We start from the raw sequence: 27,178 nt of genomic DNA on the forward strand, positions 1-27,178 counted from the left end.
TGTGGATATTATAAATTACTTTCCATTCCAAGAAACTGTCCGGGCTGGTTGACCTTCCTTGGAATTTCCTCTTTGTAATTATGTTTAATGTGTTAATAAAGTTCACTTTGAACTGTATCATGGCAAACGGTCTCTTAGGATGTGGGTCAGTGCTGGTGTGTTCACCATATGTGAAGCTTGAAGTTAGTGTGCAGTTCAGTTCAAGGAATAACAAGGCTAAGTCCAAACAATTGGAGAAGCAGTATCTCCTCCCCAGGTTAGCAGTAAAAAGGGGTTCATGGAAAGTTAGGAATGTGGAGTGGGAAATCATTTAGCTTTCACTGCTAGGTGTTACTAAATTATAGTGCTAGGTTCGAGTCGCTATCAAAACACCATATATCTGGAGGTTTTTCACACAGAGCTATAAATCATGTTTACTACATGTATGAGTTGAATGAGTGCGTGAACTTTGCAGCGCAGTCCAGGAAAATATAATTACATGTGTGTGTGTTTTTTGACTGTGAGAAATGTGGACAGGAAGCTCCAGACTATTCCGCTGTTGTGTCTTAAATATACTTCTAGAAACTGTTTTTGCTGCTTCCTGGAAAAAGAAAAAGCAGGGAAGCTTTGTAAGTTTTACACAACCCCTTTGCTGAGATGTGGCAACAACCAGCTCTTCCAAGCACTGGGGACAAGAGCAGGAATGCTTGTAAAGTAGCGTCAGCAACGCAGCAGCAAGTGGGGCTTTTCCGTGGTATAGGATAGTAGAGAGCAGAATTGCTGGATATAAATTGAAAATTGCCCAGCTGTTCAGTAAGACAGGTGTAGGATCTGTCTTTTATATAATGGAACAGAATGGAAATTCCAGTTGCTTGTATTTGTAAATGAGGCAAATAAATCTGCACACTTGTCTGAGTGTACATGAGCAGAAATATTTAAAACAAATGAGGTGATCACAGCATTTCCTTGTTAATGTTTGACTGGGCTTATATGATCTTGAACAGAAAACCTGGAATCTGGTTGGGATTGTGTTGCTTTCTTTCTGAGTGTACTCCTATGCCTTTGCAGACTAAAAGCAGGAAAATAACTTGGTGGGTAGGGATTGTTTAAATTATATTTTAAGCCTGATTGCAGCCTGGCCCTTGGAACTCCAGGCATGATCCCTTCTAGTAATGAAAATGATTTGAATGGTATGGGGCAAAGTTATATTTAGTTTGTATTTGGAGAAAGAATAACAACCAGGCACAGGGAAGGCAGCTGCATTCCTGTCACTTCTTCCCAAGTCACATCCATGGATGTCAAACCCCACCCTTCCCCCGCAGCCCAAATATTAAGAAATGAATCCATCAAACCTTAGGGCTGAGGACAAGGGGAATGAAGGAGACCAGCCCCTGCGGGGTTTGTGTTGAGGGCTGGTGTAATTTATTGCACCAGCTCCTTCTGTTTGCCTGAGCTGTTGAGGTCAGCTGCACCCTGCCAGCCTGGTGTGGCTTCAAGGGCTTTTCTCAGCAGCACCCAGTAACCATAGAGAGCTGGCTCTGCAGAATGGAGAGCTGAAAGAAACCAGGAATGGTGTTTGTTTTCTCTCCCCACCATTCCACTCCCAACTATAGAAGCGTGCAAAAACCTGCATCAGCAGTTTTGGTGGAATACCCACCTGCAGCCTCTCCTTTGAGCTCTTTTCCCATGTCCCATGAAAAAACACTGCGTGAAGGTCTCTCACTCCAGGAGCAGCAGAGGCTGCAGATTCTCAGCACTTACAAAAGCTGGTCTATTTCAAGAAGCACTGCCCAGTGGCTAAGAAATGAGGGAGGTATGAAGTAGGAATTCAGAATTTCCAACCAGGAACGACAAGCATTGCTCTCTCCTGCTCTGTTTGAAAGCACCCAGTGTTGTGCTTTTGCCCATGAATCCTGGAACATGGCAATTGGGTCACGGCTAATAGGTTAGTGTAAAGATAGAGGGATTGATCTGGAAGGATAATGTATATTGGCATTGAAAGGTCTGCTTTGGTAGATATCTGTGTTAAATACTTCAATAATGTGCCTTAAAATCATTTCAAGTTTTAAAGCAATTCTTTATAGACTTGTTAGACAGCTCTTCTGGCATTGCTGGAATGCCCAGCCCATAAACTAGGTGAGAACATCTCTACAACAAGTACCTGTAGGGTATTGATCCCCAAATCCATTTCATCACCTCTGCTTGTGGAGAACCCAAAGCTGGGATCTAGAAAAGCTTGAAACTGTGACCCCGGCTGCCTGGGAAGTGATTGCATCAGCTTTTTAGGTCAGTATTACAGCATGAGGCAGAAACCAGCAGCATCAAGGGATGGGGAGTTGGCAGCATCCAGCACTCAGCCTTTAAGTTTGCTATCAGCTGCATGTGAAGCAGCCTGTGGATGTCTTCAGATCATTGCCGTGGGAGAACTGGTAGTTATCAGCAGCACTCCAGGATATTATGGGATGATTCTTTGAGTTGGGGAGCTTTCTTCAGTACCAGTGGTTCATGTGAGATACATGGGGGTGCATAGCATCTTTTTACTATGTCCTTTTACTCGCTTCATTTAACTGAAGATGGAACTGCCATAGAGAAGCCCTAGAAATTGCAAAGGGCCTGAGCAGTTCTAGGCAGCTTAATGCATAGGTTTGGAGGTGGAATGTGTTTTTCTCTGGATGCTGATCTCATTACAAAGATGATGGGTAGTAAAATAGGAATATTGACAGCACCAATGAGCAGAAGGGAGATTTTAGCATCCGTGCCTGCATCCATGTTGTATTGAGGAGTGCATGAGCTGTACCCAAAAAAATTCACAGCAAGAAAAAAGCCATCAGAGGGGCTGATGGAGGGGGAAGGGGTTGCAGAGGACTCCACTGGTGTTTTGCTTTTCAGACCGGGAGGCTCTGCGAAATACACCCTTCACTAAATGTCACAAAGGTCTGTGAGTAGATCCTATGACTGAGAGCGATCCAACAGTTCCTCAGAATGAAAGGTCAATCAAAGGAAAATGGCATTTAGGAGGACCAAGCTTTTCGCTGACCCAACCATGTGACAGATCCAGAGGCAACCCCGGTGCCATCAGGAGGGCTGCTTGTGCAGCCCGCCTCAATGAGGGACATGACGTGACTGGGAAACTATCTGATTCCTCCAGGTCTCAAAATTCATCAGGAGTCAACCTGAATGTCGGAAGGAAAGGGGTTTTGAAGGAGCTACAGGGAGGAGGGTGCTTTCTCTCCACTGTCCCTGCTTGCCCCGCACCAAACATTTTCCCCCAGCACTAATTATAGGTCTGCTTCTGCAATCTGAATATGCACTGAGTAGTTTCCTGGCTTGCAAGTAAATTGTAACGAAGCTACTCTTGAGGGTCGACTTGACTTGGCGGGGCTGTGAGTCGGAAAGAACCTTTCCAAAAGGCAACCCAGCAAAGCTTTGAAATTGTTTGGACAAATCTACTTCTTTACTCCGAGTAACATGGAAGGATTTGGGGCTGGATCCTCATCTGGTGTGAGTGAATTCTGCTTCTTTAAGCCAACAGGCACAATTCCTCCTGGTGGGTGGATCTCTTTATAAAAGATTCAGTGATGTGGCTTGTGTCAGATCAGCATTCAAAGGATCTCAGTATTATTTTCCCATCCACAGAGCTGGTTGGAGTTTCCTCATGCTAAAAAGTATCAACAGTGTGGCTTCCATCGCTCAGAAAGCTTTGACCAGGCAGGATTTCTCATGGTGTTTTGCCATTTCTCTTGGTGTACCATTAGTTCCAATATCCTGTTCCGCATGTGTCTGTGATGGTGGGATCTTTGCCTGGGAGTGAGTTTTTCAGAGTATGTGCTCTCAATATATCCCTTCTTTGAGGCTTTAACAGATCTCCAGAAAACGTGTCTAAACTAAGCCACACTGCTTTAACCAGGCTCTTCGTTAAGCTAATTGATGAGTTTTGCACTAATTCCTGACTCTTTTCTCAGCTTGAGCAGCACTTCTGTTCACCAGCAAAGCTGTGAGATTCATGGGAGCAACTGTGACAGCAGCTCTGTAGTCACTCCTGAACCGGGCTGTATGTGCTGCCTTAGTCATACTGGAGAAAATTCTGGCAGACACTAAAATAATAGGAATTAGTCATGAGGAAGTGCAAATGTGAACTCTGTAGCTTGCCCCAAGTGAGTCCTATCCTGCAAAACACTAGAAACAGAAACAAAACACCAAGGAGCAGCTTCGAATCCCACAAACATCTTGTGGGTTTGGGTGCAACTCAGCATCAGCAATCCTTAGCAAAACATTTTGTCCTTATGCAAGAGCAGGGCACTTATTATCACACCCATTAATACAGTATTCTGGGAAGAGCACTGCTATTGCAGTTTGAGCGGGGAGCTTGTGCAATGGACTGATTAATGAAAAAGGCAGATGTGGGAAAAGGAGACTGCTTCAGTTTTTCAGAGCTTGGGGAAGAGATTCCAGGTTGAATTCAGCTATGGGACCATTCCTACTGTTGGAGTCTTTATCACTTCTTTTTTTACCAATTGGATGCATCCTGTTATCACGTGGTGACCAGTGTGTTCACTCTGTAGCATATCAGGGACTCCCTGTTTTGCATGAAATTATCACCTTTTGCAAAGAATAAACATTTGACAGCTGAGGGAATCCTGCAAGGTTGCAAAGGCAATTTATGAATATATCCTCTTTTGGACTGCAAGCAGTGTTTGCTTGTCAGGCTACGCTGTGCTTTGGTGAAGCATTATCCAATGAATGCTTCGTGTCTGACAACTGCAGGCTTATGCGTCTCAGATAAAGCCCATGTGGTGACTATTAAAGGGAATTACTGTATGTACAACATGAAAGGGCTATAACTTTTTGAGGGGGGCAGTGTTTTGTTTTAAGTACCAGTGCTGTTACTAATTTTGCCTTCAGGATTGGTGTTAAGTTTAAAACAACTATAGTTGCTTTACCAAATACAGCTGAACAGTTTGAGTGTAGAGCGCCTTCTTGCTATACCAAGGCTGCTTTGGGAAAGGAAGAGAGGATTGCACTTTCCTGGTGTGTTAGAGCTGTGGATTAGTGTGAGCTGCTGATGGTGGTGAAGATGTTGCTTCAGGCTTTGCACAAACTGGGATCTCTCTTGATGTACCCCTCTATAATCACCTGCATTTTTAGGTCTAAAACATTTTGGGTGAGCACTTATTGCTGTATCTCTGTGTGGCAGCCAATGTAGTGTCATGGCAAAAGCAGTAACAACTCTACTTCTCTCTTCTCTCTCTTAGGTCCCCCAAGGATTGCTGATAAAGTGATCCACCGTCAGTCGGTGAGGCTGGGCAGGACCATCAAGCTCCTGTGCCCGGTGGAGGGCGATCCCCCACCCCTCACCATGTGGATGAAGGATGGACGCACTATCCACAGTGGCTGGACGAGGTTCCGGATCCTCCAGCAAGGACTGAAAATCAAAGAGGTTGAGAGTGAAGATGCGGGAACCTACATTTGCAAAGCCACCAATGGTTTCGGCAGCACCAACGTGAACTACACCCTCATCGTGATAGGTGAGTAAAGCTACAGAAACACCAAGCCTCACTTTCCCTGCAGGGAGGAAAGGACGAATTGATTTCTGGGTAGCTGTCAGTGACTGTAAATTTACTTTGCTAATCATTGACTGATCTCCACTCTTAACTGGACCCTTCCAGTGTTTGAGTACTGCCAGAGCTGGCTGTGTTTCTGCACATCTTCTGCTGCAGCCGGCTGTGGGCAGATAAGATTACGCAGTGCCAAAGGTTACAAATAAACAGAAATGATGCAATAGTCACTAGGGTCTAGATCACAATGAATTCCACACAGGAAAGGCTGTGTGATAAGGAGAGGTCACACTGATCTTTATGTTTGCTGTTGGAATGGGGTAGTTCTCAAAACAAACATTAAGGTACCTATAAAAAAATGTACGGCTGGAAGATCCACGTACTGAGCTTTTGTGAAGTGTTATCTTTAGGAGTAATAATATTTAGGTTGAAACAAGGTTCAGAGACAGTATATGACTCAGGGGTGCTCAGTTGCTGAGAAATTCACTTGATGGAAGCAGGCTTTGAATAGCTTGGTGATCATGGGTTCTCTGGTTGTGCTTTTGACTGGCCCAGAGCTTGGCCTGGTGATGGGATTTTTGGGTAACCATTCCTGAAGGTCCCCAGAGAAACTGCTCTGGATAATCAGAGATTCCTCTGGTGTGGCTGCCACAGAAATGTGTTCATTACCCTTTGTCTGTGTGGAGGGAAAGAACTGGGAAGAGGCTGGATTTGGATTACACTTGACGGGCTGGCAGATACTGAAGGAGCAAAGGGAAATATTACAAAGAGAAAGGAAATACGGCAACTTGCTGATGCTATTGCCGGGGCAACACTCCTAGTATCTGGTCCACAAAGTTCTGTTTGTCCTTGGATAGTAAAAGTGAAGATGGAGCTTAGGGCTCCATCCTGCTGGTTGGCGCTTGGCCTATGTGTTTCTTTCCAATTTGTTCTTCTTCCCATTCTTAGTAGGAGGACTGCTGTGGACTTAGAGCATGTAGCAAACACTTGACACTGCTTGGTAGAGGATTATCACCCGATAACAGGGTGATTCTTGGTGAATGCACTTTGCAAAGCTAACATGGGAAAGAAACCAGAACATATGTGTCTTATCAGGAAAGAGGTACTTAGGTGAGGGAACACTCTTGCTGTACAACTCCTGTAGCATCAGTGATGCAAAACTGTAAAAGCCAGCTTACAGCTTACATACTGTTTGTGGCTTGGTTTTCTTCATACACATTTCTTGTTCTTCCTTTCTTTATTGCTACTCTGAGCTGAAAGGGTGAAGTGAAAATCGTTTCTAAAGGTTTACGCCTCTGCAGACTCTTGGACATGGTTCCCAGACTATTTAGTGTGGAGAAGAGAATGTTATAGGAACCTGCTTCAGTCATGATTGTGCTGTACACAGAGACTGCCAAAAACTGTAATTTCTGTCATCCTTTGCCTTCTGTAACATTCAGGGTCAAAGCTGGCTGCTGTGACTCCACGGCTGTAAGACAAAGAAGGCCCTTGGTAGCATGACTGAAAGAGAAATGAGAGGGAAAAATGAGGAGACATAGGGTAAAAGCTGACTTGTATTCAGGAAAGACTGAGGCAAAAATTGCAGTTCAGTTGGTCAGGGAAATTGGATTATCAAATTAAATTGTATCAAGAACAATAGCGTTCATTATATTTGGCACTGTAAAGCCTTAAGCACAAACACCAGTTATTTGGGGCCTCATCACACAGCTATGGAAGGAAATAGCAAGCTCCCACCAGCCTCTGTGGGTGTGAGATTGAATGCTATGCAAACAAATATTGATAACCAAGTGCCAAGAAAAGGGTAACTTTAAACTAAATGTGTGGCAGGCATATGGACTGAGTTATTGTTCATCTCTTTGCGTCCTTATTATGATACTGGCTAAAGACCGTAATTCTTAGTCTTTGCATCTTTCTACCTGGTCTCACACTGTACCTTTGTGCATTGTTGCTCAGGCCGTTTTTAATGGATTATTGCTGTCTCTCATCTCCAGTGATACAGAAGTGTTCACGTAATGTTCAAACCGATTTCTTTTCACTACAAGAGTTTCCCTGAAAACAAATGTTCCCCCAGTGCCTTTCTTTCCAAGGTCTTCAAGTGAACACAACGTATCAGTGACTTATTCTTTCAAAGGATCCAAACGTTTAATGCTTTAGCCAGATGCTCACGTTCATCCTGGTGAAACTGCTTTTGGTTGAGAAAGGTCCTTTGTTGATTTTTGAGAAGGAGGCAGTGTTTTAAAACCAACCACATGTCGGTTTTGAGGATGAAGATCAAATTGATGGAGCTGTTTTGTTTGTGTTCCGGAGAGCACAAACTTCATTAGGCACAGTGGCCTTTTGATCCACATGGGCTCTCATTCTCCAGCTTCTTCAAAGGAGAAAAACCCTCCTATAAACAGCTTTACTGCTGACACCTAATGCGTATAAACCATGCAGGTGTCAGACAAGGGCAAGGTGGTTAAGATATTAAATCTAGAACAGAATCAAAGTATTCATTAAACACTGAGTATAAAAAAACAAACACCAAAGCATTCTATTTTGGCATGGAAACATTCTTGGAATTTCAGTAGTGATATCTGAAATCCATACAGTAGCTTATTGAAGGATTTCCTAGTTATGTTATACAGTTTTAACTGACTTCTTCCACGCCACTGGCAAGTGAAGACTGTAACTGCTATGTTATACATGTATAAAGTGCAGAAGGTTAACCTGAGGGCTTACTCGAGATCCTACAAAGAGCAGAAGCTAAAATTCATCTGCACTGAACCTCTCTGCATTCAGTATTACGTAACTCTTACTAGTATTAACTTCAATTAATCCCTGTATTCATTATAGTACAACAGAGAGCCAACAAAAGTTTGTGACACTGTACATAAGAAAAAAGATCAGTGGATCCACTGACATCAGTGGGAGGCATAGGTGTGCTCCCATGTTTATTTGTCAAGCTGGTCTTTGTGAAATGTAATAATGTGGGTTTAAGCCTCTTCTAATGACACCTGTGGCTCTCGTGCCAGGTCTTGCTTACAATCAGCTGGCTCAGTGCATGAGTACAGCAAACCTGGGGCTGCCTCTGCCTGTCTTGTAGACATATCTACACATTGCCTGGCTGTGGTTGGACTTGATGGTCTTCAAGGTCTTTTCCAACCTGAGTAATTCTATGATTCTATGATTCTATGAAGAACTTCCAGTCTGCATGTCTGGATGAGAAGGATTGCTGGCTTTTTGCAGATGATAACCAAGGCAAAGAGAGATCAAGTGGTTAATTCAAGACCATAGAAAATACGAGATGTGGCTCAGAGTTGAGTCTAAACTTCTTAAATCCCACACTACTCCTCCTCCACACCACTTAGTAAAGTCTTTTCTTCCTAATTTAGCATCTTCCTACTGCTGTGTTGAAAGGGAGTCTTCTCTTATACTGAGGTTTTGATCTTCTGACAAAGGTTTTGCCAACCCACATGGTAGCAATTGGTTTCTGCCTTGCTTTTTTTACATCCTCCCAGACTGCAGGACCCAGATCCCAAAGATCCAAGGAATCCTGATCTAATACACCCCTGCGTGAAATGTAAGCCAGTAAAAGCAGATAACCAATATAAGTCAAAACTACAATTTCCTCTCCTAGCCAGCCTTAATAGTTTTTGTGGCTTACCACAAGATTTGGGATGCCAATTATACTGCAGACAGATTTACCAATGTTGGAAGAGGAACTCTTCTTTAATCAGCATTAAATCTGCATTTCAGTTATTAAGTACAATGGTTCTTTATTATAGTGAATTATCTGTTGCTCATCAAAAGAAATGTGCTGTACTTCCCCAAAAACTTACTCGTACAATGATGCCCATGAAAATCTTAACTTTGAATGCCCACTACAGGTTTATTTCTTCTTATTCTTTTTCTCTTTCCCAGCTGAGTCAATTCAGAAAGGATGGTTTACAATCAACAGGTGTGAAACTTAACTTCATTTTGTTATTAAATTCTTGGTCAAAACCTGTGGTTTCTTTACTGCAGAATAAAACTTCCTTGCCAGTAAGCTATAAAAGGAAGCCCAAAGCCAAAGAGGAAGAAACAACATATTGAATAACTGCTTATTATTTGAAAACTGTCCACCTTATGTACTGAATGAGGCACATTCTGCAGGAAGGAGTTCCAAGTGATAGTTCAACTGAAGCCTGCATCAAGCTGCAGCCAGTGAGGAAAAATTGGACCAAGTGAAGTCATCCATTGCTTTGCTACTTATCCTTTGATTTTACAGTCAGTTGTGGGTCATGTGAAAAATAAAGGAAAAAAGGAAAATAATGTTCCTGCTTACAATATTGCATCAATAGCCCTGGTCTTCTGCACAGGCTTCAGACGCTGATGCAAAGGGCTTCTGGAAGGGCGCTGGACAACATCCACTACCATCCCTTTCTACAGTAATAAACAGGATCGCTTGTTCCAGAGGTCTGCTCATTCTCTGAAGGAAAATTCATTGACGAACACCTGTAGGAAAGACTATTAGTAAATATTTATGCTGTGGCATAATGACCTCTTTCACTAATGCACAACACAGAAGGCTTTTCACTTGCAGAAATGTTCTAGGTGAAACCCTGCAAGGTGTGCCAGCGTTGCAACACACAGGGCTATTGCTACAGGTGCTACCAGTAAATACTTCATCTTGCATCAACTGCTCAACCAAGTGATGAAAGATCAGACATTCTGTATTTATTTTTGTGTCTGCATTCATGCTTATTATTACCTTCTGTAGCAAGAAAAATAGGAAGCACTAGCATCTGTAGGTTTCTTGATTCCCTTGATGCTTGTCAATTACATAAGACATCTTGCTTCATTGCATCTCAGAAGATCAACATTTATATCCAAGGAACAGCTACTCCAGTGTTTTTCTTTCTTACCATGCATCTCTGCCTGTCAGATTTGCTTTTTCTCTGGGTTTATTTGGAGGAAGGTTTGTGGGAAGAATTTATCACTGTCCAGTTCACGCTTCTCTTACCACTGCCTGGCCCTCCGAGTGGCAAAGCTCTGTGGTTCCCTTTTGGGCTGTGGAGCAGGGAAATGTTGAAGCACAGAGCAGCAGGAAGAGCAGAGCTTGTTGTCCCGACCGTCAGATACATTACTGAGAAACTGAGCTACATCTTGTTTTCAAACAAATCAAATTTGCTATTAAATGGCTACTGTCTGCTTGCTGCAATTGATTGCTTTGAGAATCCCCCCTGACATCAGAAGATTTATTTTTAGAGTAGTTTTTTTTCCTGCTGAGCCAGCTGCTACTTTATGCTTTTTACAACTTGACTGGAGGCAGCTTTCTTGGATAACAGGCATGTGTGAAAAATTTGCATTAAAATAACCTTTTTCTTTTTGTTTTAAACTGTCAGCATAAGTATCCTGAAAAAAAAAAAAATATTAAAATCATGGCAATGTCTGAATGGATATTTATTCTAGTGTGCTTTTTTTTCTGCTCGCAGTAGTAGAAAATACCAAGTGAAATAAAAAAAGACAAGTACAGTAAAATATGGTTTGCATTACAGTTCTCCAATGAAGTCATCAATCCGTGTCTCAGAACTCATTTATAGTGCAAAAGCTGAGAAAACATTTGTAGCCTCGAGTAGAGTCAGGTGCCACCAGCCATCTTGGAAAAGCATGACAAATTCATTTATGTTTGGATTTTGGCTTCTTAATAAACTCCGGGGAACAGAGAGAGATGTGCTCAGCAATAAGATGTGAATCAACATTGAGTCAGCAGTGTGTGCACCAAGGGACTGCTAATGCTAAGCAAAAACTGAAATGAGTCAATGCTTTAAAAAGAAATAGATGTGTAGCCTTTGCATTTGAGCACAAGGTGGTTGAGCTTGTGCTGGTCGTGGTAGGAAACTAGCAACCCTGCTTTAGCACGTTTACATCAGCATGAAGTGGGAAAGGCAGCCCATCATCCAGCATGGGACTGTTAACATGATCACTGGGCATATAATCATGACTAACGATGATTAGTCAGTTGTTATATGGAAATGAAGAATTCCTTGTGACAATAAACAGTAACAAAGTTCTTGTGTTTAATTTGTTAAGGCAGCTGGGTCTACGTTGGTGGCCTTCTGTGCATACGCAGCCTGATTAACACCAGATGAGAATCTGGCCATAGTCACTGATGCTTAGTAATGGTTATGTTGCTAATTAAAGCTCGGTTTGTTTTTGACCTTTGGGAACTGCATTGCAAAGGGGAGACCTGATGTACTCCTCAAGGCATACTAACTGCAATGACATCACAAGGCCTCACTGACACATGCTATGGTGTCACTGGGGCACAGCAAGACATCTGTGCTGATGCTCAGGGCTTTGGATCACAGCAAAGCCTATCTAGAGGGTGGTGCTGAGTGAGGGGAACCTGTGTGTCAGCTTCTAGGACAGAGCTGGTGATGTGAATGAACTGATCCTCTTGACTAGTGGAGCCAAGCACAGAAAACGTGAGTATTTTCATGTTTTGGTGCAAATACGTAGCTAAAGACTTTTCTGTCAGAAATGAAGCTCCTTTTCCAGTGGAAGTGACTCATCGTTGACTAATGATTGTCTCACCCAGGCGAAGGCTCTTCCATTTGAGTATTTATTAGCTGAGGCATGAAGACACACACCCTCGTCACTGTCCAGGGACAGCACAAGCTTACAGGTCTGGATGTTAAAAGTCAACTAAAAGGTGTTCGCATCCCCCAAGTTCATGAAATCATAGAATTATTTGAGTTAGAAGGGACTCTTAAAGAGTCATCTAGTCCAACTCCCTGCAATGAACAGGGACACCTACAGCTCCATCAGAGCCCCATCCAGCCTGACCAAGGGGCAGGGTGTCCACTACCTCTTTGGGCAACCTGTGCCAGTGCTTTGCTACCTGTGCTGTAAAAAACTTCTTGCTTATATCCAGTCTAAATATGCCCTCTTTTAGTTCGAAGCGTTTTCCCCTTGTCCTATCAATAGTTTCACTGGTGCTTCATTTCTTTGTCATTTGGGGAATCCAATTTATAGTCTGTTTTGTCTTGGGAGAGGAGAAAGGAATACTCCAAAATGAAACAATGGCTATTTCTGGGTTGTTTGAGGAAATGAATGTTTTTTATTATTTTTAGTCATTTTGGTGAGTTCTGTGCTAGTTTCATGTCAGAGCAGCCTGTAGCAACTTGTTCTTGAAAACCTCTAGGAAGAGGTGATGATGTGAGTGCCGCTACCAGCTGAAACCATTCTAAAAATGACTGGTCAAGAATGCAGCAAGAAGAGATCTGAGTGATGGCTGTTGGTGTGCAGGTGTGAAAGGCTGGAAAACATCACAGGCAGCAGTCTGATTTCTTCCAAGTCCAGATCTATAATGTAACGCAGTGCTAATTCAGTGAAATGTCCACAGTTTTTACAAGATCTTTGTTAGATTTTATTAGTTTCATTTGATTTTATAACAAACTTTACAGTACGCTTATCAATACATCATGTTCTGGCTAACAAAAGCCTCACTGTTTTGGGTATATTTCTTTTCCCCTTCGTGAAGCTGTAACATAGAAGCCAAGTTAAGAAGGTGACAACACCTGTTCGCAATTTAAAGGAAATGAAAAGATTTTTTTCCATGGATGTAAGCATGAAATTCATACGTATATATATGAATATATAATTTTCTTCTGTACGCCGTCCTGTGGTAGACTGTGGCAGACCAGAGCTGCAGCCAGTGTAAATTTGAGGCGTGCAGGACATATGGATGCATTTAGCCCACAATCCTCTGCAGATGCTTTGGAGTGTGTAGCTGCTGCTACACCCATGCAAGTATCAAACTGCAGCTTAGTTTGCTGCGCAAATATTGTTTGGGAATGAAAGCAGTATACGCCAGGCAGGCTGACGTTAAAAGCATGTTTGATCTGAGCAGTTTACGGCTTCTGTCAGATGATACTAATAGAATCGGCCTCTGACTCCAGTGGGTTTGTGGCGTACATGTTAGATTTTTATGTCAGTACGTCTGAGGTAAAAAACAGATTTTGCCTCTGAGTTTGTTAATTAGAGTTATCTTTGTTATAATTCTCCATATGGCTAATGGGCAGGGTTTCAAATTGTGTAAAAACAGAGCAGTGTGCACAGCTGCTCATCTGCTCACATCTACCAGTCCGTAGCATTTAGTAATAGCCCCATGTCTAAGTAAAGCCATAGCAGTCCCTCCAAGCAGGTGGCATGGATGTGTGCAGACAGCAGACCTATAGAAGGTAGACTAGATTACAAACCAGGGTCTCTTGTTAAGGGTCTTTTGATTCATAGAATCATAGAATGGCCTGGGTTGAAAAGGACCACAGTGATCATCCAGTTCCAACCCCCTGCTATGTGGAGGGTCACCAACCAGCAGACCAGGCTGCCCAGAGCCACATCCAGCCTGGCCTTGAATGCCTGCAGGGATGGGGCATCCACAGCCTCCTTGGGCAACTTAATACACTTAATTTTGCCCTGAGTATTGAGAGGTCATCATGCTAATTGCAGACCTGGTCATCGGTAGTTTTGAGATACCTGCCCTCATGCCTACCATCCTCATGCGTACCATCTTAGATCAGCTTCTCCCAGCAGCAAGATCTTTCTGTTAACTTTTTACAGCTACCACTGTCCTCCCATTTTTTGGACAGAATTTCCTTGGCACTTGTGCCCCTTCTTCTTGCCACAAACTGGATTTCATCTGGCCACATTGAGCACAGGGGACTCTGAAGTTGGGTTGTGCTTCTTGAGCAGTGTCTACAGGAGGTCTGTGCCAAAGAGCAACGTGTTCCATTTGTTACTCAGTGTCCCCTGTTTGCCCTATAAATACCACAAGTAGCATTTCGTAGCTAAATTTCAATCCCCTTCATATCAGTTAACTGAGAAATACACAAAAGGCAGAGTTATAAATTAAAGTACAGTGCATAATGTTTGCTATAGAGAGAACAGCAGAAGTTGGGCTAGTTTATAGGGTGTGACTTGACTGTTGATTTTGGAGACTCTTTCTTTAAGCGTAAATGCACACGCACACACTATTGATTGTTCATGTACTGCTTCTCAATCAGTGCATGTAGGTACGCTGATGTATGGCTGTAGAGGAGGTATATTTTTACATTCCTATAGAATCTGGTTTCCTGTGCTGTATTTGGCATCTGCATTAAAAAATAATAATAATAAAGATGAAGAAAAAAAAAAATATACCCAACCTTCTGTCAATTTGGGTATAAACCCATTTTTAAATCCAATCTTTCTTTTTTGTTTGATGAGAGAAAGAACGTATGATGAATAATAGCATTGTGCTAGAATGCTTTGATTCATCTCACTTTATAATAACGTGGGTTTCGTCATCAGACGAGCCGAGTGTTTACGTTATACAGTTCTGGCAATAAATTTGGAAAAGCAGAGAAAAAAAACACGCTAATCCCAGGAGTTCTGAAACCTACACTCCTTCTTGAGCGTACCCTGTTAAAGACATTAAGTCCCTTGCAAACATCCATCTATCAGCAGTTGAGAGTTTGTAAAAGGCGTACTTTGTTCTGAACTCCCTGCCCTACTGATTATGCACAGTACTTTTATTTTGTGAATAGGATGATGACCCCTTAGCCTGGTAATGATGACAGATTTATGTATTTTAACACCCAGACGCTGCCGTATTTGTTAAGGGCTGCCAGACTCCAGCAGTGCTGCAACTGTAGTTTATTTTCACTGTCAGTTTGTGCTGCTTTTTAAGGTGTTCTGCAGCCACTGGAAGCAGCGCTGCTGCAGCTTTCAGAGGTTGAGATGTCAGGATGTTAAGAGCATAAGCCACCATTCTTGGACTGTTTCCACTCATAAAAAGTCAGTTTTTCTCCAGTTGCACTGATGAGGTGGAACCTGCTGCTCTCACTGAAGCCGAGGAAACGAAGGGAGAAATAAACCCCTCCAAGTGGTAAAAGATATCAGATAGCGCAGAATCTCTCCCTTCACTTTCTACTCCCATAATGTCTTTTGCAGCCTTCAAAGTAATGTTTTAAAGGGAAACTTCTTCTGATGTTCAGTGAAAGTGAAGAGCATGAACGTTATCTTACAAGCTTTGCTGTTAAAGCACTGTATGGGTCAGCACATCTGTCCTCTGTGCAGCACATCTGTCTGTGATTTCTTCTGTATTGTTTTAAATTGCTGCAAGTGGCAGAACAATGGGGAGACAAACAGTAAGAACAATGCTATCGTTTAAACATCAGCTCAATTACAAACAGCCCTGAAAAGAAAATGCTTCATGCAAGTTAAAGGGAAAAAAATAGTTTGATTTTCCATTGCAAATTTCCAGTCTCTCTCTCTTTTTTTTTTCCCCCTTTCCATTCATAGAATTGTTTAGTTGGAAGGTACCCCTGACGACCATCTGGTCCAAACCCCTACAGGGAACAGGGACACCTACAGCTCCATCAGGTGCTCAGAGCCCCATCCAGCCTGACCTTGAGTATCCCCAGGGATGGGGCATCCACCACCTCTCTGGACAACTTGTTCCAAATTTAAATCTCCCATCTTTTAGTCTGAAACCATTTCTTCTTGTCCTAGCACAGCAGATCCTGCTGAAGAGTTTGTCCCCTTCATTCTCATAGCCCCTGTTAGATGTTTAAAGGTTACTACGTTCCTCATGCCACGTGTCTGTGTGTTCTGGAGTGTGTATATAAATTTTTTTCTGGGCACGCCACAAAGCATATAGAGCAAGAAGTGCAGAATATGGATCTCTCTGATCCCTCCGATCTCTCTCTGATCTCTTCATGCCAACCAAGCCATTAAATCTGAGTTTATCACACAATCCAAATGATGCACAGGGCTTTTACGTGCTTATGACCTTTCTGCTGAGGTTTCCATCCTGCCCTTGCCGAATTCGCATCTGGAAGGAGGAAGAAATGGTGACAGTCCTCCTTGTTCACTGGTGGGGAGCTTGGGAAGGGAGCTGGGCTCACATCATCCATGGGGTGGGATTCCCAGACCTGCCTGCTGCTCTCTTCAGAGCAGTTCTAGGAATCGGGTGGCAGAGCAGAAGAAAAGCAACTCCCCAGCCCTGGCATTGCCCAGTTTTTGTGCTGTGTTTGCAGTGTCTCCTGTCAACTCTAAGCCTAATTCGGCTTCTTCTGGTAGCCCTCATGTGTGCTTTGGCTGGAAAAATGGTTCAGCCCAAGTGAAAACTGTGGGAATTGAGCGCGGAGTGGGTTGTTCCAGCCAAGGTCTCTGGTGAACTGCTTTAGTTTGAGTGGAGTTTTGTTAATCTCTTTCCTTTGGGGAAGCTTGGAAGATACAGTAGACTTTACCCCAACAGGTGTGTCCTTACACTGTAAGCTGACCTTGCTCATGTTAATGACTATGTTGGGATCACCTTTGGGCACCCCATCAGCCATTTTTCTCTGGGATGGTTTTCAGAGCCTACAAGGAGGTGTCTGAGGAGCTGTAATCGTGGCCATTGTAAAAAACGTCTCTCTGCGACCTTCAAAAAACAGTGTTTGTTATCTGAGTGCTTCGTTCTTGAGTAATGAGGGAGAATTTTGTGATGGCCCCCTGAAGCCTTGCCAGGATAAACAGACAAAAGGGCAGCGGCTGCCGGGGGTAGACCCGTGGAATTGCGTCAGAGTGGAATTTGACCGCCTGACATCCTCAAGACCCTCAGTACTGGAGTGTATCTTCCATCCTTTTGCCAGGAATGATTTGGTTACTTTTTGCCCTTGTTCTAGGCAAAACCTGGGTCACGGACACGTTCAACTATAAATTTAAACTCTTAAACTTCAAATACTGAAAATATGCTTTCGATGTGGCTATTGCCATTTGTTTGTTTGACCTGTGTTAACCCTTCTGAGGAATTCTTGGCTTTTCTCGTGCTCCAAGTGCCACATTTTACAGGACAGGCTGCACATCAGACTGCTCACAAGTGGTATTTTTCCCATCCTTCAGTGCCTGCAGTGAGGGAGGGAATGCTACTGCTCCAACAAGGCCACGCTGACATGTCCTGAAGGGCAAACTCATTAAAAGATTCACCAGATCCTATCCACCTGGTATTTGGAGAAAGCACTCCTCTGTGTTTAGGGCCAAATCTATTTATCTTTGCTCATGTGCTATGGACCACAGAAATAGTTTCAGACATAGGGAATAAAAACCAACAACTTGCCTGCACTTCTTTCCTGTTATTTCTGCTGCAGCCTGTTTTTACAGTGTTTTATTGCCTTTCTTATTGACAGTTACCTCCCTGGAGCCCCATACCAGCTTTTCTGGCGCTTACCACAGGGAGAATGTTTGCTGTAGGGATATGAACAGTTGCTTATTTGCTTAGTTTGGAGCTACTCTTTTTGTCTTTCCCAAAACCTGATACCACCTCATCTCTGCAGCGAGCACACTGATAATGATTTCAATTTTGGGGATGACCCTGGTTCTGTGCGTTGTTTATTCATGGTCTTATGGACCCCAGAGTGTAGTCCCGAGCCTGTTCACTGTGTCCTATATAGTAAGGTTTTTTTCCTCCGGCTTCAAATGCTGAACTGAGATGATACAGCCAGTTCTTTGCTGATACTGCTCAGAGCATAAAGCAGTGGGTGGGTATGTAGCCACCACTTCTTACAGTCCTCTCCTCCAACATGGCATGACTCAGTCCATGAGTGAAATATTTTTTGCCCTCTTAGGGAGGGAAAGAGAGGATTCCATTGAGAGTTCTGTAATTTTAAAGGATGCTAAACTGAACTTACAGCAATTTATCTCCGGGGCCAGAGAAGATGGAAAGTAAAGGGAATGTTTTCAAAAGCTCTCAGCCAAGGCCTTCTGAAGAGTTCCTATTAACTTCCTGGGAGTGGGTATTGCCAGTGCTGAAAGGTTTTGAAACCTTACCTAGCCATCCAGTGACACCGTTTGAAAAATGTGTGTACTGAGCACAGCTTGCACCCTAATTAAGCTGCACGTCAGCTGAATACTGAGGTGTCAGCTGAATACTGAGGTGCTTTCTCAGGAACTGGTGAAACTGAGAAAATGGGTTTTTAAAACAATTTTGATAAGCTATAGATTGTCCCGGTCAGTTGGGAAATAGTACTAAAGCTGCAGCTATATTTACAGATCATTCCCTTTGTAAGCAAAGCCTTACTGATAACTCTGCCATCACAATAAACAATCCTTCTACAACCAGTCCGACACATTCTGCTGTTGTGTGAACTCACACTGAGCATGAAACAACTGCGAGGTTTGTAGGTCAGAGCTTGTCCAATGCTTGGGATTCAGACTGTGGAAGACATTTAAGTTAAGTACTGGAATAGGCTTCCTAGGGAGGTGGTTGAATCCCCATCCCTGGATGTATTTAAGAGCTGTTTGGATGTGATGCTCGGGGATATGATTTAGCAGAGGGTTGTTATACTTAAGGTGCTATGGTTAAGCTGTGGTTGGACTTGATGATATTCAAGGTCTTTTCCAACCTGGGTAATTCTATGATTCTATGATTTAGGTACCACCTCTGGACATGAGCTGTGCCTGCTGCAGCTGTTAAATGCAAATGAATAAGAATGTGGAAGGTGAAGTCTGAGACAGTCCCAAGGCTGCAGTAATCAATTATTCTTTTCCACTTTAAGGAAACTCTAAGCTCAGATACCAGAACACTATCACTGGATGTACTACATGCATTTCAGTTACTGTTGGTCATAGCAGGAAATCAGCAGAATTACTCAGAAAGAATGTGTGTGAGTCAGGAGCAGGATGTTCTGTCTGTGTCGCCATACCTATCCTCATTAAGACTGCTAAAATTCATTGCACACATCCAAGAGGAGAGGAATGGCTTTCAGTGGCGCTTCTGCAGGGAGGAAATGAATGAGAGAAGGAGTAAAAGGAGAAAAACATCAGGAGAGGGATTTTTGTAAAAATCTTTCCTTCCTTTTGTATTGCAGACACATGAAGTACTTAATATTTTAAGAGCATCTTACTTAGGAAAGCTGGCAGAGGTGGGATTCACTATGAGGCTGCCAGATTGATTTACAAATCGGCCTTACGAACTCCTACTGCTTAAACATACCAGAATGTGACAATTAAAGCCAACATCTGGAATTCATTGGTGGAGCAGATCCCAGATAAACATTAAATGAATGTCCATTTCCTTAGCATTGGATTTCCTCTGGCTACCATAGCTTAAGCAGTGTCATCCTATCAGATAGAGCTGATGATGATAGCAGAGTGAATGTCAAAGTCACGAGCCAGGTCTCTTCTCTTTGTTCCATCTTTTAGCAACAAAACTAGGTCTAGAACTGGGCTGAACAGACACCTGCAGTCTTTTCCAGCTGACTGCTGAGATGGTATCCTCATGTCATTAGCCTGGGCTACAATGGTCACGAGGCTCCCTTTTTCTTCTGCAGAGGCAGGGGAGAGTGGGCTGTTAGTAGAACCCCACGTTTGGACCCCATGAATGTACCCCTGGTGGGGGTGTCTAACTCTGCCTTGGATTCAACACTTCAGGTTAGTTAGGTTAATTTCCCTTGGAGATTCAAAACCAAGCACTGGGGAATGATCATTTCAACTTGAAAAGTGTTTGGTTTTGCTTTATATATATATTTACTGCATACACCCCTTTCTTCCTCATATGCTCCCTGGCAGAAAGACCTCCACAGTGTTTCTGAGGGTTAGGAGAACTCATTGCTGGAGAACCATGTGTCTGTGGAAGTAGAAAACACTGAAGTGAGCTATCAGCAATGAATGTAGGAGGAAAGGCTTTCGCTCACACATGGACTATCTGGGCTTGATTTAAGGTAGTAATAGAGTTAGAAAGGAAAATTGAGAAAGCTGAAGAGAGTCAGAACGCAACCCTAAATGACCTGGTTTTTGTACATCGCTGTAATTGCTTCCAGTTACCTGTACACTGTAGAGAAAGGTTTCAATGAATAAAACTAAACATTATTTATTATTATTCCCAAGTCTGTGAGCATTTGTAAAGCCTCACAACCTCTGTCCTTGAGGCAGACATTTCTGAGTCTCCAGAAGCATGTACATAACACAGCCACCTAAAAGTGCAGTCTACATACAGCCTTGAAAAGATGCATACCTTTGCTATACCATTAAGAAATTTTATCTCAACAGAACTTCTCCCTTCTCTCCCCATTTCCTTTAAATCTGCCAAGGTTACTGCAGACTCACCCCATTCTTCGAATCCAGGGAAGGACTCTGTTAGATAGGTTTCCTGTGTCATCCCATTGAGTAAGCAGAACTTTCTCTCAATGCCCACAGCCTGGTTTAGCTGCAAGGCAATGGTGACCTTGCACACAGCACCCAGTAGGCTCAACGTGTCAGGGCCAAAGAGCTGCAAGTGAGGTCTGTATGGCTCTGGCATTTTGCATTCTGATCATATAGAGTTGCCTGACTCAGGGTAGACTCGATGAGGCAGAAATATTTTCTGCTGGTTGGTCCTTTTCCCCTTGTATGTACGTGGATTTATCAACAAGCTGAAACTGCAGCATGAAAGAGCTCTACAGAGAGGAAAGATTCATGTAAGTTTGTAGTTATGTCATTTTGCTTTGCTGGTGACTTCTATCTGGTGGGCTTTCCAAAGCAGATGATAAATACTTTCTTGTCTGTTACAGTGCCAATGATAGTCTGAAGTACCAATTTCCTCCTGCGGAAGATAGAACTCGGAGGTCTATAAAATTTATACAGTATACGTTCTGATTTTTATTAGCCTAGTAAAAGATATCATATTTTGTGTGCTTCTGTATTGCTGGATGTTATGAACTGGGGAATTATTCCGCAGGGCAACGGGCTGAATGCTGTGGTTGAAAATACTGATTTATTTGAGCTGTGAAACCACTCAACCCAGCAGATAATGAAAGTCCTTGAAATGCTTTAGACATCCACAACCATTTTAGAATATCCCACGAGGGGGCTATGGGTTACGCTGTCATTTAGCTTTTAGTTGTTGCTAATTAGTTCCACCTAAATGCTGATTTCCCCAGCTCATTCCTTGTTTCTCAAATATAACACCCCCAAGGAGCGAATGTTGTTTGCTCTCTCAGTTGCTTGTGACAACTGGTTGGTTTGTAGGTGTGCAGAATCTAGATATCTTTAAAAACATAATAATTTACAGGAAAAATATGCTGCAAGGCCCAACCAGGAGTGGGAAGGGCAGGGGCAAGAGCAGAAAACAAGACTCAGATTTATAGTCTTAAGCATGCAAGGCTGATCAAGGACTGGAGGAGATATAAGATGTTAAAGGGAGTTTCTAAACCTTGTGTGGAGTCTATGGGATAAGTGGACTCTTTATGTTCCCTATTAGTTTTGTGTCTCTGCATTTGTTTCTCTTATCTGGGCAGCTAAAAAAAGAAACAAAGCATTTGCCAGTAAAGCACATATTGTCTAAAAGCCTCTCTTGCTATTCAAAGAGAAATTCACTATAAGAATGGGTTAATTGTTCTACTGGGGCCAGAGCAGGCGGGGTGTGGAGATACATTTAGGTACCTACAGCTTCTCCTTGCAAGATCAGCAATGACTTCGACTTTGTACCTAAGAGCTGTCCTACAATGAATGAGGGGAAAAAATAGTAGGCAAGCACAGTGAAGGAATAAGAGCTCTGTTCACTGCTTGGCTTAGGCTGGAATGTTTTTAGGTAAGCACATCTTGCCGATATCATTCATTTGCGAGCAAGAAATTGCCCAGGATGACCTTGTATCAACACGCTGACAGATGTGGGAGTGGAGAGTATCAGGACTGTGTTCTGGAATGGGATATTAGAAGGATCGTTGCCATCTGGGGGCTCCTGCTCTTCCCTCTGGGAAAACAGTGGCTGCTGGTGCAGAACCCAGACACAGCCCAGAATTTGCCTCCATTGCTTTGCTCCTCTTGCAGCCAAACAGCCCCAGAGCTGCTGTCAGAGAGTGATACCACATCCTTTTGACCAGGCTAAAACTTAATAAAGTGCTGTTTCTCTGTCCCCATTCCTTCCACATGGGAGTAACGACCAGGTTCATTAGCCCTTTGTTTAGTAAAGGCCAGTGGAAGGTAAATCTGAGGTAATTCTATTTCCTTCTGCACCACTTTTCTGACTGAAAAATAACACCACAGCCCCTGTGGTTGCCTGTAGGGTTGTTTAGTGCTCCAGCCTCTTTTTGTTCCCCTTCCCGAACTCTAGAGCTGCTGAGCAGAAGAACTGCTCCATTGTGTGAGCCCAAAGGAAACACTGCATAGAAAATGCGAGGAATTTTTAGGCCATGATATGTTTGGACTAGGAAGCAGGGGAGTCAGAGGAATGCAGTGCGTGGTTCCAAAAATATTCCTTGCAATAGCTCTCTTGGTCAGTAACAGCTATTTGTGTTGGCCCGCCGGCCCCTGGAGCAGTAGTGATGTCATTCCCTGGTGCAATGGAGGTGGAAACACAGAGACAGCCCTGTGGTTCTGTGGGGCTGGGAGCAAGCAGCTGAACCCAGTGCCTTCTCCTGTCTCAAATGCTCCTTCTGTTGTAAAAAAAAAAAAAAAAAGGGGAAAAAAAAAGTAAAAAAAAAGTATTGTGGGGGTCGAGGATGGCTTTAAAATGATTAACAGCACCACAGAAACACAGAAATATAGAATCATAGAATGGCTTAGATTGGAGGGGACCTTAAAGATCATCCAGTCCCAACCCCCTGCTGTGGGCTGGTTGTCCCCCACCACATCATGTCACCCAAGGTCCCAACCATAGCCTTGAACACCTCCAGGGATGGGGCACACACAGCTCTCTGGACAACCTGTTCCAGTGCCTCACCACCCTCTAGGTAAAGTTTTTCTCCCTAATATCTCCTCTTCTTTTAGTTTAAAGCCACTCTCCCTTGTCCTGTCACTACTAGGGCATGTAAAAAGTCGGTCCCCTCCTGCTTATAAACTCCCTTCCATTAGTGGAAGGAAACGATGTGAAAACAACCCCAAAGCATATGAATGCAAAGGTTTCTTAGTCTGGATACTTAACTTTTGTCTTGATAAAACCCATGCCATGCTGACAGTTATACAGTGGCAGGAAATTGTTAAAGGTGTCAGGTTTTCCATTTTAATTCTGGGAGCACTCTGGGAATAGATTTTCATGAAAATGCTGTTGAAAAGGTCCTATTTTCTAAATTGGAAGGATTTACAATTTACCTTTTCTGTTAACCTCTTGTTCCTCAAAAGGTTAAATAAGGGAAATTCCTCTTTTTTAACACTGGTAGCTGTTTGACAGGGTTCCCCTAGCACTGGGTAACATTGGGATTCTCAACAAATGAACCAGTGTAATGGTAGTAAAAGAAGTACCTACTTGGAGGCTCTTTACAGAGGTCCTAGAAAACTACTTAAAGTGCATAATTTGTACACGTTGCTTAATATACTCTACTAAAACTTAGATCTTACGCAGGTTCCTTACCTCTTCAATGTGCTATACAGTTTTGGGTGAGTTATTCCTCAAAGAACTTGGCAGGGAATCATATTACCAGGGTGGAACTTGGGATATCAGCACAGCTGATTTATTAGCAGCTGGGTTCTTTGGTGGTTGTTTGAAGTCTGAATTCTGTTAAGATGTCTTTAAAGCAGAGTCTGATAGATTTGCAGTAGGCAATATGAGATGGAGGCAAAGGAAGTGCTGGATGGTGGGTGAATGCTGGATGGTGGGAGAAGGAAAGGATGCTGCAATGTGCTTTTGAGGTGTCCCAGGCTGTTGGGAAATGCAGGCTAGGGGCAGTGCTGAGTTGCTACGTATGGTGCTAGCACAAGTAGATGGGAGATGATTTGGATTAAAACTAGAGCCTCTGTGGCTCTAGCAGCTCTATAGCTCTGCAAAGCTGATGTCCCTTTAGGAAGAAAAAGCCTGTGGAGCTCTTAGAGTGTTTGGAAAGGGATCAGGTGATCTCAAGGAGCAGTCTTCCCATGACTAATCAACATCTCGGTTTTCAGTCCATAACAGCTAAGTAACATAACAGCTTCTGATTCTGCGCCTGTATTCCAGAACTATGGTATGTCTGCTAACTATGGAGCAGGCCTGGAAGACTATGGGGCAAACTATGGGCAAGGGAATATGTCAGGCTTAATAGGACAGCCAGTCCCTTGATTAGCTCTATTCTGGCAGCTTCCCACTAACCAGCTTCCAGTATAAATAATCTGGGGTTGATATTCCCAGAGCTTAAACTATGAAGGCCATACTGTGCTCTTTCTCAACACCATGACCTTAATAGGTTTCCAGTAAGAGCTGTAAAAATTGTCCCCCCACCCGCTCTGCTTTGTGACTTGAAGACATCTGTGCAGCAGTGTATGGCTTAGTGACCTGGGCAGAACACAGTGAAGCCCACTGCTTTATAGGAGAAGAAAGATCTTTGATGTGTCCCAGATTAATGGTCTGTCTAATCAGTCACTGAAGTAGATTGGATAGATCTGAAGCAAATTGTATTAGAAACTTTAATGGTCATGGGTAATTCTTTTTTGTATCCTCCAGATAGTCTGATAAACTGCAATTAGGTGATTGTTTGTTTTGGGACGTGTAGTGAAGAAGACAAAATAGACAAAAGAAGCTGCATTGGAAAAAGCAGGAAGAGGAGGCTGGTTGTACAGTGAGATATTCAGTAGGTCTCAGGTGCTTTAAGGAACTCAGTGGGGCAGGTTATAGATGCCTTATGTAGAAACCTAAAGCATCAGATTTTTATTGGTGCGTAGTTCCATCATACCCGTAGATGAGTGCCAAATGCCAGCAAAATTGAAGCAAGGTGGGACAAAGGCAGTCTTATACAGCTGGCAGGAGCACTGAGGGAATATAAGCAACCTCTGGACTGAGGGGCCCCCTACCCTTGTGATGGGGATGGTGAAATGGGAGTGGGGAGCATAATGATTTCCTGCAGGATGAAGCCCTATTTGTCAGCCTGGCTATTGAAACAGGGGTTCTCCCCTTTTCTCCTTCTCATATTAGCATTGCAACCCCACCCAGTGAAATTCCTGTCTTAATTTCAGGCATTAGCAGTCCCAGTTTGCACCCAGCCATTCCCCCTTGATGGTCTCTCTGCAGCCATTTTCTGCCTGGTCTCAGTCTGGATTGTACCCCGCTGCAAGGCCAGCAGTGAACACTGGATTCATTTTCTGTGTTATTGTTAGAATGAGCTCTTTATAACCATTCAATTTTCCTTTAAATAAATCCCATTTGGAAAAACAAATCCTGCCCATAAAAGCAGCTCTCTGTGCTGGGTTAGTTTTCAGCATACTGTACATGGCTGTATATTTGGGTTTATGTCTCCAGGCTAATCTCCTGCATACAGCCAGTATTCATGCTGGAGCAATGGCAAAGCCATTTCCTGGGATTCGTGGGGTTTCATTGGGTGTAATGGCATTAGGGAAGATGGAAGAAAGCAAGGTGGGAAAGTAAATAAGCCAGGCAGTTTGTTCCAGTGACCTCTGAGTGAAAGATTATATAGGATTCAAGTTCATACCCATAAAGTCTGAGGTAGAAAAGATTGTCTTGGCTTATACTCAGCCTGTATTGCACATCTCGACAGCCTGACTCCCATGTTTGTATCTGCTTCTTCTTGCCCATCTTCTTTTTCCCTGCTGTCCCTATGCCTTGTGGATGTAAAACCTCATCTGCAAGTTACATCCAGAGGCAGGTAAGGTACCTGACCACTGTGGTCCCCATCCAGAGCAGATGAGAATTTTCTGTGTGCACATAGGATGTTGGGAGGAGTGGCTGATTAGGAACAGACTCAGTTTTGTGGCACTCAGCAGGTTGTACGTGCTTTGATAGAGAAATGAAGAGGGACCATCATATTTGCCAAACTGAGTATCATTGTGAACTCTTAGCAGTTCCAGTGTGCAAGACACTGTGGACCTCCACCATTAGGACAAAGAGTCCTAACAGCTAGAGCAGCAGTAGTCTGAAGGTGTAACTGTGGGGGAGTGTGAGACACCCTCTTCCTTTCAATTCCCATTACATCTGGAATCAGTTCACCCTGCTATTTAATAGCGCTATAATAGTATTACTTTGCAGTTTTGCAGTACGTTTGCAAATAAGGCCTCAGTCTATTTTGGTGGTGAGTCACACTTAAATTGCAAAAGCTTTTGAATGTTTTTCTACTAATTTCTTCATTTAATCCTTGAGGAAGACTGGCTTATTTCTGCTTCTACCTATCCTGGATATGAGAGAATGCAAAGACTTACTTCTGGATTTCATCTTTGCAGAGAGCTTGGAGCTGTTTAATTTTCTTTTTCTTTTCTTTTTTATTTTTTTTTTTCTTTCCCACTAAGCTTTAAGGGATGGGAGGAAACCTGGTTTAATACTTTAACCCAGAGCACAGGATGAGATAATCTTAGGAAGTTTCTGCATGCTGGAAGGGCTGTGTGCCACTATTGAGGAGATAGGTTGGGATTTTTGTATACTGCAAAGAATCATAGAATTACCCAGGTTGGAAAAGACCTTGAAGATCATCAAGTCCAACCGCAGCCTAACCATGGTACCCTAACTCTAAAAACCCTCTGCTAAATCATATCCCTGGGCAAAAAGGGACTGTATTGTTCTGTATAATGCAGAGCAAATTCCAAGTGGGACTTCCTAGACCTCAGCAAACAAAACTGGCCAAAGGCTCCTGTTCCTGCATTGCTTTTGACCTCTTGTTCATCCTTCCTTGTGCAGAACAATGCAGCGGTCACGGGAGAAAAGTTCCTCAGTTCCTGTGGATCTTCACAGCTTGCAAATGGTTCAGCTTGCGTGGCTCCTGCTAAAA

At 43.1% G+C, this 27,178-nt stretch overlaps 1 protein-coding gene across 2 annotated transcripts in view; it reads left to right on the forward strand.

Annotated features, from left to right (window-relative positions):
* FGFRL1 (fibroblast growth factor receptor like 1) overlaps nt 1-27,178 on the forward strand; it is a 158,545-nt gene that overhangs the window by 70,363 nt on the left and 61,004 nt on the right. For both annotated transcript variants that reach the window (XM_072335318.1, XM_072335319.1), the window contains exon 3: nt 5,232-5,504. In XM_072335318.1, coding sequence (XP_072191419.1) covers nt 5,232-5,504 — 273 coding nt within the window. The remainder of the gene's footprint in view (nt 1-5,231; nt 5,505-27,178) is intronic.

Source organism: Excalfactoria chinensis, chromosome 4, assembly GCF_039878825.1.
Source record: "Excalfactoria chinensis isolate bCotChi1 chromosome 4, bCotChi1.hap2, whole genome shotgun sequence".
NCBI classification, from domain to species: domain Eukaryota; kingdom Metazoa; phylum Chordata; class Aves; order Galliformes; family Phasianidae; genus Excalfactoria; species Excalfactoria chinensis.